Genomic DNA, 14314 nt, shown 5'->3' with positions numbered 1-14314 from the left:
GGACAAGATGTGCCTGGAGAGGACATGAATGGACATTGGAGAGAAACAAGAGAAAGATGCAGGGCTAAGCTGGGGTTGGGGGAGCTGGGAACCTCAGGGTAGGTTTGGCTCTTGGTTAGAGGAAGGAGGGAAGCGGCAGAGACTGCTGAACTGTTGGTTTCAATCTTAGTGACAAAGAAGTCGATGAGATCCTCACATTCTTTGGAGTTGAGGGTGGAGAAGGAGAAGAATTTCAGGAGACAGTTTCACACCATAGAAACATAGAAAATAGGTGCAGGAGTAGGCCATTCGGCCCTTCGAGCCTGCACCATTATTCAATAAGATCATGGCTGATCATTCACCTCAGTACCCCTTTCCTGCTTTCTCTCCATACCCCCTGATCCCTTTAGCCGTAAGGGCCATATCTAACTCCCTCTTGAATATATCCAATGAACTAGCATCAACAACTCTCTGCGGCAGGGAATTCCACAGGTTCACAACTCTCTGAGTGAGAAGTTTCTCCTCATCTCAGTCCTAAATGGCTTACCCCTTATCCTAAGACTGTGTCCCCTGGTTCTGGATTTCCCCAACATCGGGAACATTCTTCCCGCATCTAACCTGTCCAGTCCCGTCAGAATCTTATATGTTTCTATGACATCCCCTCTCATCCTTCTAAACTCCAGTGTATAAAGGCTCAGTTGATCTAGTCTCTCCTCATATGTCAGTCTAGCCATCCCTGGAATCAGTCTGGTGAACCTTCGCTGCACTCACTCAATAGCAAGAATGTCCTTCCTCAGATTAGGAGACCAAAACTGAACCAATTGTACAGCATCCTAATGGACTAATCCCCTTCCCAATCATTCCCATTGTACAGCATCCCAATTGGACCATAACCTCTTCCCAAACACCCCCATTGTATAGAATCCCAATGGCCCAAACTCCCTTCCCAATCACCCCCATTGTATAGAATCCCAAATGACCATAACCCTTTCACATACACTCCCATTGTATAGAATCCCAATGGCCCAAACTCCCTTCCCAATCACTCTCATTATATAGAATCCCAATGGACTAAGCCCTTCCCATTGCGTTGCCTTTAGCGATGTATTAAAACTAATGTATGGAGAAAAAATATCAGGGTAAATATGATAAAAGGGATCTAGTGACAGCTTTTATCTGCAAACACCTGTTTTCGGAGCAGAATAAAAGCTGTAGGAAATGATGTTCAAAGAGGAGAGAGACACGAACTCTGGAATTACAGACAAGCCAAGCTAAACTCACAGCAAGGGAACGAATCAATGATTTTATGGGTTGCAATTAATATTCAGATGCTCTGAAAAGCACAGGTTGCACAATGAGTACCCGTACGGAATTACGAGCTATGAGTCGCGGCTCACTAATCCACTGGAGCATTTTGGAGGAAGTTAAATAAACAAATGCATTGAAAGAATTACCTGAATTTTCAGAAGGCATTTGATAAAGTTCCACATGTGAGGCTTATAAGGAAGATTAAGAATCATAAATATAACAGGGAATTAATTAATAAATATTGCGAAATAGAAGAAAAAATGAAAAAGATGCTGAATTTCCTGTGAATTATTTTGGTGTGATTTTTAAAGGGTTTGACCTTTGCTCTTCAGGTTTACGAGAGTGGGAGCAAGTTGGAACAGTTTGTGACCCGGTTCCTGTTGAAGGAGACAGCCAGCCAGATTCAGTCTCTACTGACCTCTGTGGAGAGTGCAGTTGATGCCATAGATGATCAGACCAGTCAGACAGGGTACGTAGACCACTTCTCCTGAATTATAACCCTTGGCCAGGGCATCACTCCATCTCTCCCATGGTCCCTTTTATGCAAGAACAACGCTCGCCTGTTTTGGCTCTTGTTGGGCTGAATCTCTCCTGTCCTGGCTGACCTTGGCCTGAGTTAAAATTGCCGTCGGGGGACCAGACATGCTTATGTAAAGGAGGACCCCGCTGGCTTTGGGTGGTTACTCGTGCTGCCTGCTCGGAGGCACCGGACAAAATGACGAATGGTGGGATTTGATGCTTGTGGGGTGGGTAAGTAACTCGGGTATTTTGATGCTGCCCCCCCGACCTGGTCTGCATCAGCCGGGTAAGGTTGAAATCTCGCCCGTCCCATGATCATTTTCCCTTTTGGCCTCCACCTGCATGGTCAAAGTGAAAACCTAGCTCTGGACTTCCCTTCTGTCTTGCAATCTACAGACCCAAACGTTGATCATTGCTTCTCAGTTCCCTCAACCTCTGTCCCACTCCTTGCAACCGAGCCACTGTGCAGCATTCATCATCATAGGCAGTCCCTCGGAATCGAGGAAGACTCACTTCCACTCTTAGAATGAGTCCTTAGGTGACTGAACAGTCCAATATGAGAGCCACAGTCCCTGTCACAGGTGAGGTTGAGGGAAGGGATGGGTGGGACTGGTTTGCCACACACTCCTTCCGCTGCCTGCGCTTGATTTCTGCATGCTCTTGGTGATAAGACTCGAGGTGCTCAGCACCCTCCTGGATGCACTTCCTCCACTTAGGGCGGTCTTTGGCCAGGGACTCTCAGGTGTCAGTGGGGATGTTGCCCTTTATCAGGGAGGCTTTGAGGGTGTCCTTGTAACGTTTCCGCTGCCCATCTTTGGCTCGCTTGCCGTGTAGGAGTTCCGAGTAGAGCGATTGCTTTGGGAGTCTTGTGTCAGGCATGCAATCTTGCTGATAATAGGCAGCACTATGGGCCTGAAGGCTCGCAGCTACTTGTCGGGTAAGGGGATCAAGGGATGTGGAGTGAAGGTGGGCCAATGGGATTGAGGTGCAGATCAGCCATGATCTGATTCAATGGCCGAACAGGCCCGAGGGGTTGAATGGCCTCCTCCTGTTCCCAATGTTGCTGTGCTTGAAATTGGGTTTCTCCGAGGTATTTTGAGCTTTCCTGGAGTCCGACGATGATGTCAATTGTTGCCTGATGATGATGGGAGAATATTTGAGCAGGGACGGGCTGAGGAATCAATAATACTGTGCAAGCACTCGTCATCATTATTCTTAGAATTGTGGCTGAGGAGGGGGGTAGGGTGGATGTTTGTTGCTTAGCAACAGCCAGGTGGTTGAGGGCCAGTTTTCTCCCTGGCATTATCAGGTAACTGCTTTACTGGGAGATTTGTTGATGAAGATAAATTGCCCATCGCTTCTCCGTGCCCCAGTCGTGTTCGCTGGGAATTTACAACTCTCCCTTTGCTCTGTCAGCCCGGGAAAGCTTCCGAAAAGCAATCACCAGCAATTAAGAAGCTGCATAGCTTGCAGTTCCACGGAGCTTTGTTGCTTCAAAGCAGAAGTTTGTTGGGTTTCCCAGATGGCATCCGGGGTGTGGGAGTGAGTGTTTCCGACCAGAAGGAGGTGGATCTGTGCTGGGTGTGGGATTCACAAGCGGTGTCTGCTAGAACGCTGCCCCGAGCTGGAAAATGCGTAAAAGGGTGGAGGCAGGATCAGGCTCAGGTGCGATGCTCCCCACGGTTGGCTAGCCATAAGACTCACTGCCTGGGCTAACAGGTCAGGATTGATTGAGATACTGGAGGTCACCTTCGAGCTGCTGCCTGTAAAACTCAGCGCCTTTGGCAAAGAACTATAAGATTTCTAAACCTCTGGCATTGAATTGACAGCAAGAACGATTCTTTTAAAACAATTTGAAATAAGTTTATTAAACACACACACACACATGCAAATAGCTATCGGACTCAACAGCAGACCTCAGCTATCCTACGGATCGACTTAATTACAACAGATACAATGATGTTACAATAACAAAAGTTATAAAAAGTTAGACATCACTTCCCTCTGGCAAAGCACACGGCCTGTTTCTTTGTCTGTAAAGGGAGGTCCTGCTTTTGCCGTGTGCTAAGGAGACAAGAGACCCAGCAATCTTTGCTTGGATTATTATACCCCTTACGCCTATTGTTTCTTACAAAGCTTCAGGATTGGGTATTATTTCCAGGGCCCTTCCTGATTGGCTTCTCCTCAAGCATGTATCTGACTGGAGGGCCAATGCCATTCCTTGATTGGGTTCATGGCTTTCCAATTAACATCTTTTCTAGTTTGCTGAGTTTCAAAGCCATGCTGACATGAACTTGGGGACATCATCCATTTTGTTTCTGGTGTGCAACGGCCACCACACATTGAAAAAAATTCCCGTGCCGGTATCTTTCACCCTTCAGGATGTAGTTCGGGATCCAGAATATTAGGTCCTTCATTGGAACACTTGTGAACTCATCACTTTTTGGCGTGGGAGCAAGTCATCCTCAATTTGAGGGACTGCTTATAATGATGATTTAACACTACAGCCTTTCCATATAATCTACATGTTTAACATTTATATACATACAGAATCAATTTTATCATTACTAAACACCTTTATTCTTACAGACGCAGTTAGCAGTGGGGTATCAATCTGGTCAGGCCCACCATTTTGGGATGCGAGTAGTGCCTGGTCTGCATGCCTTCCGTCATGGCCATAGCCTGCCCTGACTCACAGAGAGACCCAGTATCTGTCGGGCACTTCAGTCAGCCAGGGATGACCATTGTAGGCTGTCGGGTAGCTCTGGTATCCCCCAGCTTCAGTCCATTATCCTCAGGAACAGGGAGGACCATGACTGGGTCCTCTCCTCTCCCCACAGCAGCTCTGCCAGCTCCTGCCTCACTCAACACCGTCCGCAATAGAACCGCTCACATCTGCCCTGTTGGACTCAGTGAGCCCGAGGACATCTTCCTTGTTCCTTATAACGCTCTGGTGTAGGATGTGTCGGACCGACAGGTGAGAAAGGACACAGCTCATTCACATCCAACATATGTCCACAGTGACCTGGCCGCATGCTTTTGTCCGACTTGGGATGGAGTGATGCTGAGCTAAAAGGTGATCGGTGCTGGGCCTTTGGGCTTTGATCTGAGCGGGAGAGATGGGAACGTTCCCGGAAGCTCCAAATCGTGACGTTTCCGGAAAGATCTGCTTTGATATTTAGTTGAATGACTCTGATTCCGAGCTCGATCTCCCGACAGCGTAACTCTGGTCAGGGCAAATTTCCGACTCTGCTCAAGTTTGACTTCCCATCTCCGGGACTTGCAATGTCCCTGCTGCTTTGTCTGAGACTGGATTCTGTGTTGGGTGCTCTCGATTCCCATATCCAGCCTCTTGCTGTGCCCTCCTCCAATGCCTCTCCCCCATTGGCCAGCTGAGTGGGACGGCCCTCACTATCCAATTGTAACCAGAGATTGCACAGCACTGGTTCTCGCCTCGCCCTGCCCCATTACAACCCTGACTACACGCCAAAGTACTTCATTGGCTGCCAAGCACTTTGAGACGTCTGACGGTCGCTGAAGGTGCTATATAATTGCAAGTCTTTCTTTTTCAAAAGCAAAATACTGCGGATGCTGGAATCTGGAATCAAAACACAAACTGCTGGAAATCTCAGCGGGTCGGGCAGCATCTGTGGAGAGAGAAACAGAGTTAATGTTTCGGGTCTGGGACCGTTCATCGGAACTTTCTGACGAAGGGTCATCGACCTGAAACGTTAACTCTGTTTCCCTCTCCACAGATGCTGCCTGACCCCACTGAGATTTGCAGCACTTTCTGTCTTTATTTCTTTCTTTTTACCTCTTCGGGAATTTCTGGGGCCTTAATGAGGTTAACGTAAGAAATAGGAGCGGGAGGAGGCCATTCAGCCCCTCGAGCCTGCTCCGCCATTCAATGAGATCACGGCTGGTCTACCTCAACTCCACGTTCCCACCCTGTCCCCATATCCCTTGATTTCACTGGACTCCAAAAATCTATCGATCTCAGTCTTGAATATACTCGGAGGTTGGGCCTCCGCAGCCCTCTGGCTCTGCCATATTGGAGTGGATCGTGCTGTCTGGTGCCAGGGTATGAGAGCTTGGCGAGCAGAATATCATCAATCCTCAGACCTGAGCACCGACCAGGAAGACCTGCCTTGTTGTGCAGCCAGGTTGTAAATCGGGGGCAGAAGGAATTGGGTGCACAACATGATGCATTCCTCCAATCTTGCGATTGCCCCTCAGACCGGTCTGAAAATCAAACTCTTAATTGTTTTACAAACAGGAACAAGACAGCAGACAAATAAAGCAGAGAAAATGACTCCTCACCTGAGCCGATGTCCCTTTCTGAGCTCCTTCGCCGTTGAGCTTTCCGCCCTCCAATTCTATACACACACCGTACAGTCCCGTCACACACAACAGGAACTCACACAGCTCCTCTTCCTCGGCTAACAGATAAAGTCTCACATGGGAATGAAGTGCTTACATATTCTGTGACACAACACTTTACAGTAGGGTGGCAGGAGAGTTAAGCATAACGGACCGAGAGGGGCAATCACAGTCTTCCCATGTACAGGTATCTGTGGGTTCATGTCGGGTTGTGGGAAAATCTACCCAGTAAGAGAAAAGGCAGAATGGGAGAGGAATGTGAATGTCGAAAGGCTTTGGTAACTGGAATAAATTGATGTCCACCTTTACAGGTACTATGACAGCAAGCCAAGCCATGGAGTGGTGGAGAGCTGGTACAGCAAGGAGGGGTCAGGCAACACGGCACTCAACAGGATGTCCGCCAAAGACAAGAAACTGAAAACTGACTTAGGTACGTGTCTGTCACCCGGGCTAGAGTGAGTCCTAGTGATGGATAAGTGAGTCCTAGTGATGGGTAAGTGAGTCCTAGTGACTGGGGTAAGTGTGTGTTAGTGACTGGGGTAAGTGTGTGTTAGTGACAGGGGTAAGTGTGTGTTAGTGACAGGGGTAAGTGTGTGTTAGTGACAGGGGTAAGTGTGTGTTAGTGAATGGGGTAAGTGTGTGTTAGTGAATGGGGTAAGTGTGTGTTCCAGTGACCGGGGTAAGTGTGTGTTCCAGTGACCGGGGTAAGTGTGTTCCAGTGACCGGGGTAAGTGTGTGTTAGTGTCCTGGGTAAGTGTGTGTTCCAGTGACCGGGGTAAGTGTGTGTTAGTGACCGGGGTAAGTGTGTGTTAGTGACCAGGCTAAGTGTGTGTTAGTGACCAGGCTAAGTGTGTGTTAGTGACCGGTGTAAGTGTGTGTTAGTGACCGGTGTAAGTGTGTGTTAGTGTCCTGGGTAAGTGTGTGTTCCAGTGACCGGTGTAAGTGTGTGTTAGTGTCCTGGGTAAGTGTGTGTTCCAGTGACCGGGGTAAGTGTGTGTTAGTGACTGGGGGAAACACTTGCTGCTGTGAACGAGATTGAATTGTGGAGCTGGGATCCGTGAGATAGGAGGTTTGCTCTCCCAGAGGTTCCTCTCCTCATGGTTCCAGTGATCCTGAGTGTCACGTGTGTGCAAGCTGTGTTGGGGAGGAGTGGAGCGGTCTCAGTGTGACAGCTTGTGACACTCACTGTACACCAGGAGGGGCATCACCATCAGGAGGTGGGCGGAAATACAGCAACCCTGTGCACTGCATTTAATCAATTGCAAAATGTAGCAGTTGGCAAACTGAATTTATTTACAATTTGGGGTTGAAAGAATGTACCTGGTGTTTAAATTAGAGCGAGTTGGAGCGATTGCCTGTAATACGTGTGATTGTACCACTCAGTGTTCAGTGGGTCGGATGGATTGGTTTTCTGTCTGCAGACTGAGAGTCTGTCTGTGACGAAAGAGCAGGGGGATAGAAAGTGTCATCAGATTGGGAAGTATAATTGTTTCGTGATGACACTTATAATCTTCACATCATTAAATCAGTGGAACATGCTCTGTTGCACTAAATAATATTTTATACCGCACAATCTCTGTGACTGAGATTTTAAATCGGTTGTCACCGTTCTGTGTGTTAGACTGTGTATGTGGGCAAGGGCATTCACGGCAGGCTGCAGTTAGAGGCTGTGTCTTTATTTGTTTATTCTTCATCATCATCGTCATCATCACCATCATCGGCAGTCCCTCGGAATCAAGTAATGCTTCACAACTGCTCATTTTGAGTGTAATTGTCATTGTTGCCTGGCAACAACAGTAAACGGGTGTAAAGGAAAACTAAAATCTGGGAGGAAGTACTGTGGGGAAATCATCATCATCATCATCATAGGCAGTCCCTCAGAGTCGAGGAAGACTTGCTTCCACTCTAAAAATGAGTCCTTAGGTGGCTGAACAGTCTAATACAGGAATTACAGTCCCTGTCACAGGTGGGACAGACAGTTGTTGAGGGAAAGGGTGGGTGGGACTGGTTTGCCGCACGCTCCTTCCGCTGCCTGCGCTTGATTTCTGCATGCTCTCGGCGATGAGACTCGAGGTGCTCAGCGCCGACCCGGATGCACTTCCTCCACTTAGGGTGGTCTTTGGCCAGGGACTCCCAGGTGTCAGTGGGGATGTTCACTTTATCAGGGAGGCTTTGAGCATGTCCGAAATGTTTCCTCTGCCCACCTTTGGCTCCCTTGCCGTGAAGGAGTTCTGAGTAAAGCGCTTGCTTTCGGAGTCTCGTATCAGGCGTGCGGACAATGTGGCCTTCCCAGCGGAGCTGATCAAGTGTGGTCAGTGCTTCAATTTATCTTTGATAAACACCCTTCGCAGCATCAGTGGAGTGTCCTTTCAGCTGTATGGTGGTTCACTGTTCTCGCCTCCCACCTTGTCTCGAAGACAATGCCCCTTCAACAGACAATTCAAACCGTGTCACATACACTTTCCCCTGACTACAATAACCCTTTATCAGATGTTGTAATGCTGTCTCTTGAATTATGAAAATTTACATCACGGAAGGAGGCCATTTCGGCCTATAGTGTCCGTGCCGGCCAAGATGTCTCCCGGATAATTCCTCCTGACGAAAGTGTTCCATTATATCAACTTGCATTTATACAGCGCCTGTATTTTGAATTCGCATCATCTATTAAGGGGCATTTATTTTACAGACAATATCTGAAGGTGCTCCACAGGAGCCGAATCCAACTCCAACACTGACACTGCCCTCAGCCAAAGAAGGACACTCGGGCAGGTGAACAAACCCTTTTAAGGAGGATCTTAACGGAGGAGAGATAGCAAGGCAGAGAGGTTTCGGGAGGGAATTCCAAAGCTGAAGACTTAGATAACAGAAGGAAGGGCCACCAGTTGCGGGGTGGTGGGGTTGGGGAATGTGTAAGTAGCCAGAATTGGAGGAACGCTGAGATCTCTGAGGGCTGTAGGCCCGGAGGAGGTTACAGAGATCGGCAGGGGCGAGGCCATGGAGGGATTTGAAAAGGTGGATGAGAATTTTAACCGAGGAGTTTCTGTTCTGTGTCGCTCAGTCAAACAAATTTACCAACTGACCAATTAGGAGACATTGTAATGCAAGTCTTAATCTAGGCTCGCACCGACCTGGAAGTGTTTGATGGGACAGTATAGAGAGAGCTTTACTCTGTATCTAACCCAGTGCTGTACCTGTCCTGGGAGTGTTTGATGGGACAGTGTAGAGGGAGCTTTACTCTGTATCTAACCCCGTGCTGTACCTGTCCTGGGAGTGTTTGATGGGACAGTGTAGAGGGAGCTTTACTCTGTATCTAACCCAGTGCTGTACCTGCCCTGGGAGTGTTTGATGGGACAGTGTAGAGGGAGCTTTACTCTGTATCTACATTGATCAATCAAACCCCCTCAGGGTGGGTACAGCATGGGTTAGATATGGAACCTGCAAGCGTTTCCAGATAATGATCAGGAGAGGGAAAGCTGGTGATTTGTCCACTTTGCCTCAGCTATGAGACACTGAGGCCGGCCGTGAGACCAGGGCTGGACCCTGGGAGCATGTGGTGTCTGTGGATTAGTATCCCAGCGGGCGGTGCATGTACCCACTGAGCAGTGGGTGGAGATAATATGTGCGCGGTTTGTGGCAGGTGAGATTGTAACCACGAAGCGTGTTTGTGTTCTCCTGCAGCCCTCCCGCCCAACAGAGAAGAAGGCCTTGAATTGCAGATCAACAGGTTGGCTGAGCTGATTGGTCGCCTGGAGAACAAGGTGAGGAACAGAGTTGGGCTGTGACAGACTGGGGTCAGAACTCATCTCCGACCACTTACCCCAGCTGATCCCGGCCCAGTGCTAACCTGGGCCACCGCAGCAGTGGCACGCCAGCAGTGGCAGGGGTTTGGAAAGTCCGAGGGACGAGGGGAGTGTTTGACGGGACAGTGTCCCAATTTGTACTCGGGTAAAGATGCGCCCTGAGAAATGGGTCCCCCTCACCAGTGCAAGGCCGTCCTGTAATATCACTGGTGGGGTTGGGGGCTCCATCGAACACATTGGAGGTGGACGTATCACACTACACTGAGGGCAGCTCACTCACCCCTCTGACCACCAGGATACCCCAATACCAGCTGGATATGCAGCGAATCCGCCTGCCCCAGCACTGAGCCCCCATTCCCTCCCCAGGAGCAGGCTTTTCTCAGATCCGGTGGCTTCATCTGTTGAACCCCCTCTTCCTCTCAATGACGGATCAGGAGATCGTAGCTCTTATATCGGGGAGGAAAGCCAGGCTCACCTCCCTGTCTCCCTGCCCTCGGGTGAGACGTTAAACCAAAGCCCCATCTGCCCCCCTCAGGTGGAGGGTACAGATCCCCTGGCACTATTTCCAGGAAGAGCAGGGGATTTCTGCCCAGTGTCCTGGCCAAGATTTATCCCTCAACTAACATCATTAAAAAAAATGCAGATTATCTGGTCATTTATCTCATTGCTGTGTGTGGGAGCTTGCTGTATGCAACTTGGCTGCTGCGTTTGCTACATTACAACAGTGGCTACGCTTCAAAAAGTATTTCATTGGCTGTAAAGCGCTTTGGGCCATCCTGAGGTTGTGAATTCCAAATGATATCAGCTGAGACGCTTGTGAACCATTCCTTCATCCACTATTTTTAGTCAGGTGTAAAATAGGTCAAATATCGGACACAGCTTTTTCTCAGTCACTGTAGGCCTAGCTTTAGGCTTTTTTTCAGTCACTGTAGGCCCAGATTTAGGCTTTTTTCAGTCTATAGGCCCGATTTAGGCTTTTCTCAGACTATAGGCCCAGATTTAGGCTTTTCACAGTCACTGTAGGCCCAGATTTAGGCTTTTCACAGTCACTGTAGGCCCAGATTTAGGCTTTTCTCAGGCACTGTAGGCCAGATTGGGGCTTGTCTCCGGGATCCAAGGGCAGATAATATACTGAACCTGCAGTGCAGGGAGGTAGCCTCCAGAACTGCTCCATCAAAATAGACAGAGCCCCTACAGTACAGCACCCTGCCACTGACTGGAAGGGCCTGAAGGCAAGGAGACCACGATGGTCAGGGAGAAAGATGACATGTACAGAAATATATAAAATAATGTTTTTAGATCCGTTTTAGTTTCCCACAGTACTTCCTCCCAGATTTTAGTTTTCCTTTACATCCGTTTCCTGTTGTTGCCAGGCAACAATGATGATTATACTCAAAATTAGTGGTTGTGAAGCATTTTAGAAAGGCCAAAGGATACTATATAAATGCAGGTTCTTTCAGCACTGCATCTACACTGTCCCATCAAACACTCCCAGGGGAGGTACAGCGCAGGGTTAGATACAGAGTAAAGCTCCCTCTACACTGTCGCGTCAAACACTCCCAGGGCAGGTACAGCACGGGTTAGATACAGAGTAAAGCTCCCTCTACACTTCCCCATCAAACACTCCCAGGGCAGGTACAGCATGGGGTTCGATACAGAGTAAAGCTCCCTCTACACTGTCCCATCAAACACTCCCAGGGCTGGTACAGGGGGTTAGATACAGAGTAAAGCTCTCTCTACACATCCCCATCAAACACTCCCAGGGCAGGTACAGCATGGGTTAGACACAGGGTAAAGCTCCCTCTACACTTCCCCATCAAACACTCCCAGGGCAGGGACACACCCACTGTGAACTCAGTGGAGACGACCAAACCCATTGCACATAGGGAACTGCCAATCACAGTAAGGGCCTGTGTTCATGTGAAATATTCAAAATGAGGAAAAATCTCCAGACGCAGGAGTAATACTGCCCAAAATCCTGTCGGGGGAAGGGGGGCAATCATCTGATTTGTCCAAGTGTTTTTGCGAAATAATCTGACAGATGGGCATGTGGGATGGTTATATCACTGTTTGGGAATGGGAGAGTAGGATGGTTATATCACTGTTTGGGAATGGGAGAGTAGGATGGTTATATCACTGTTTGGGAATGGGAGAGTAGGATGGTTATATCACTGTTTGGGAATGGGAGTGTGGGATGGTTATATCACTGGTTAGAGATGGGCGTGGGATGGTTATATCGGAGCTTTGGGAATGGGAGAAAAGGCGTGGGGGAAACATTTGGGCCTCGGTTGAGGTTAAACGGCTCGAGCCCAAAATGCTGGATACTGTGAGTGAAACTTTCGAAAGGCAAGGATTAATCTGGAACGGTCAGCATGTAAAGGCAAGGTCACGTTTGACTAATTTGACTGACGTGTTTAAGGAAATCTTGGAGTGCAGGCATTGAGCCAATTTGACAGAATTTGTATGCATTGACTTTCAGAAGGTGCCACAGAAGAGGCTTATAATAAAACTTGAGACACGTGGCATTAAAAGGAATATTGAGATGGTTAAGGAATTGAATCGAAAGAACTTGCCTTTATCGAGTGCCTTTAACCACTCAGGACTTTCGTGAAGCTCGAACAGTGAAATTCATAGAAAGAATGATGCAAAACCTTTTCTAAAGTGTCTCATTATATTTAATGATGTGAAAGCAAAAATGTTCCTTTTTATCTGACGGAATCTGAATCACCGCCATTTGAAAAATACTTTTCATATTCTAGATATGAAGCAGCTTTCTAAACTGCCCCTGCGGCAGAACACAGCATTCGTAGAGAGCCAGAAATATTAACTCCTTGCAGATCTGGTATCCATTGCCCCCCCCTGTTGTGTATGGAGAAAGAGTCAGACTGAACACTGTGAGCTCAAAGTAAAGTGTGATCTTAGTCTTTTATTGCAGGTCTCCAGAGTGCCTCTCCAACCTGTGAAGCCTCCTTAAATACCTGTGCTCCCAAGGGATTATGAGTCCCTTGGGACTCCGGGGAATGAGCCCTCTGGTGGCTGTACAGAGTAAATATAAGTCCACATATATAACAACATTCCCCCCTAAAGTCAAGAGTGTAACTATTTACAATGTGAGTCGATCTGGGGCCCATCTTGCCCTGGTTGATTGTCTCGGTGTGAAAGCTGGTGTTGTTGAATCATTTGTTGGGCCCTCGCTGGGCTGCCGTGCAGCTGGCCTTGCTGGGCTGCCTGGTGTGCTGGGCCCTGCTGGGCTGCTGTGGATGATGGGTTCTGCTTCGTGGTCAACCGTGGTGCCGGTTGCCACTGGTGTGTATGTTGGGGGATCAAAAAAAGTAGGGTCCAAGGTGGGTTGCTCAGGATAGTCCGTGAATCTGAGTTTGATTTGGTCCAAGTGTTTCCGGTGAATGAGTCCATTTGAAAGTTTGACCCGAAACACCCTGCTCCCCTCTTTGGCCACGACAGTGCCGGGAAGCCACTTGGGACCTTGTCCATAATTTAATACAAATACAGGATCATTGATTTCAATCTCGTATGACACATTTGCGCTATCATGGTCTACACTTTGTTGAAGCCGCCTGCTCTCTACCTGTTCATGTAGATCAGGGTGAACTAACGAGAGCCTTGTCTTAAGTACTCTTTTCATGAGCAGTTCAGCAGGCGGGATCCCAGTGAGTGAGTGGGGTCTCGTGTGGTAGCTAAGCAGGACTCTGGATAGGCAAGTCTGCAGTGAGCCTTCAGTTACCCTCTTCAAGCCTTGCTTGATGGTTTGCACTGCTCTCTCTGCCTGACCATTGGACGCTGGTTTAAACGGGGCAGATGTGACATGTTTGATCCCGTTACGGGTCATGAATTCTTTGAACTCAGCACTGGTAAAACATGGCCCGCTGTCGCTCACCAGGACATCGGGTAGGCCGTGTGTGGCAAACATGGCCCGCAGGCTTTCAGTAGTAGCAGCGGACGTGCTAGCCGACATTATCTCACATTCAATACACTTGGAGTATGCGTCTACAACCACAAGGAACATTTTATCCAAGAACGGGCCTGCATAGTCGACGTGTACCCTAGACCATTGTTTGGAGGGCCAAGACCATAAACTTAGCAGCGCCTCCCTGGGTACATCGCTTAACTGCGAGCATGTATTACATCTGTGAACGCAGGACTCTGTCCACATCGATGCCGGGCCACCACACGTGGGATCTGGCTATCGCGTTCATCATTACAATGCCTGGATGGGTACTGTCGAGGTCATTGATGAAGGTGTCTCTGCCCTCCTTGGGGACCACTACTCGATTGCCCCATAGAAGGCAGTCTGCCTGTAGAGACATTTC

The 14314-nt window shown here is 48.5% G+C and overlaps 1 protein-coding gene across 1 annotated transcript in view; it reads left to right on the top strand.

Annotated features, from left to right (window-relative positions):
- necab2 (N-terminal EF-hand calcium binding protein 2) overlaps positions 1-14314 on the top strand; it is a 259363-nt gene that overhangs the window by 99014 nt on the left and 146035 nt on the right. Inside the window, exons 4-6 of the mRNA XM_070896707.1 lie at positions 1620-1756; positions 6498-6616; positions 9865-9944. Of these exons, the coding sequence (XP_070752808.1) occupies positions 1620-1756; positions 6498-6616; positions 9865-9944 (336 nt within the window). The remainder of the gene's footprint in view (positions 1-1619; positions 1757-6497; positions 6617-9864; positions 9945-14314) is intronic.

The sequence above is a fragment of the Pristiophorus japonicus genome, chromosome 13, assembly GCF_044704955.1.
Source record: "Pristiophorus japonicus isolate sPriJap1 chromosome 13, sPriJap1.hap1, whole genome shotgun sequence".
NCBI lineage: Eukaryota > Metazoa > Chordata > Chondrichthyes > Pristiophoridae > Pristiophorus > Pristiophorus japonicus.
The sequence above is the reverse complement of the archived record's forward strand: the minus strand, read 5'-3'. Positions and strand labels throughout refer to the sequence as shown.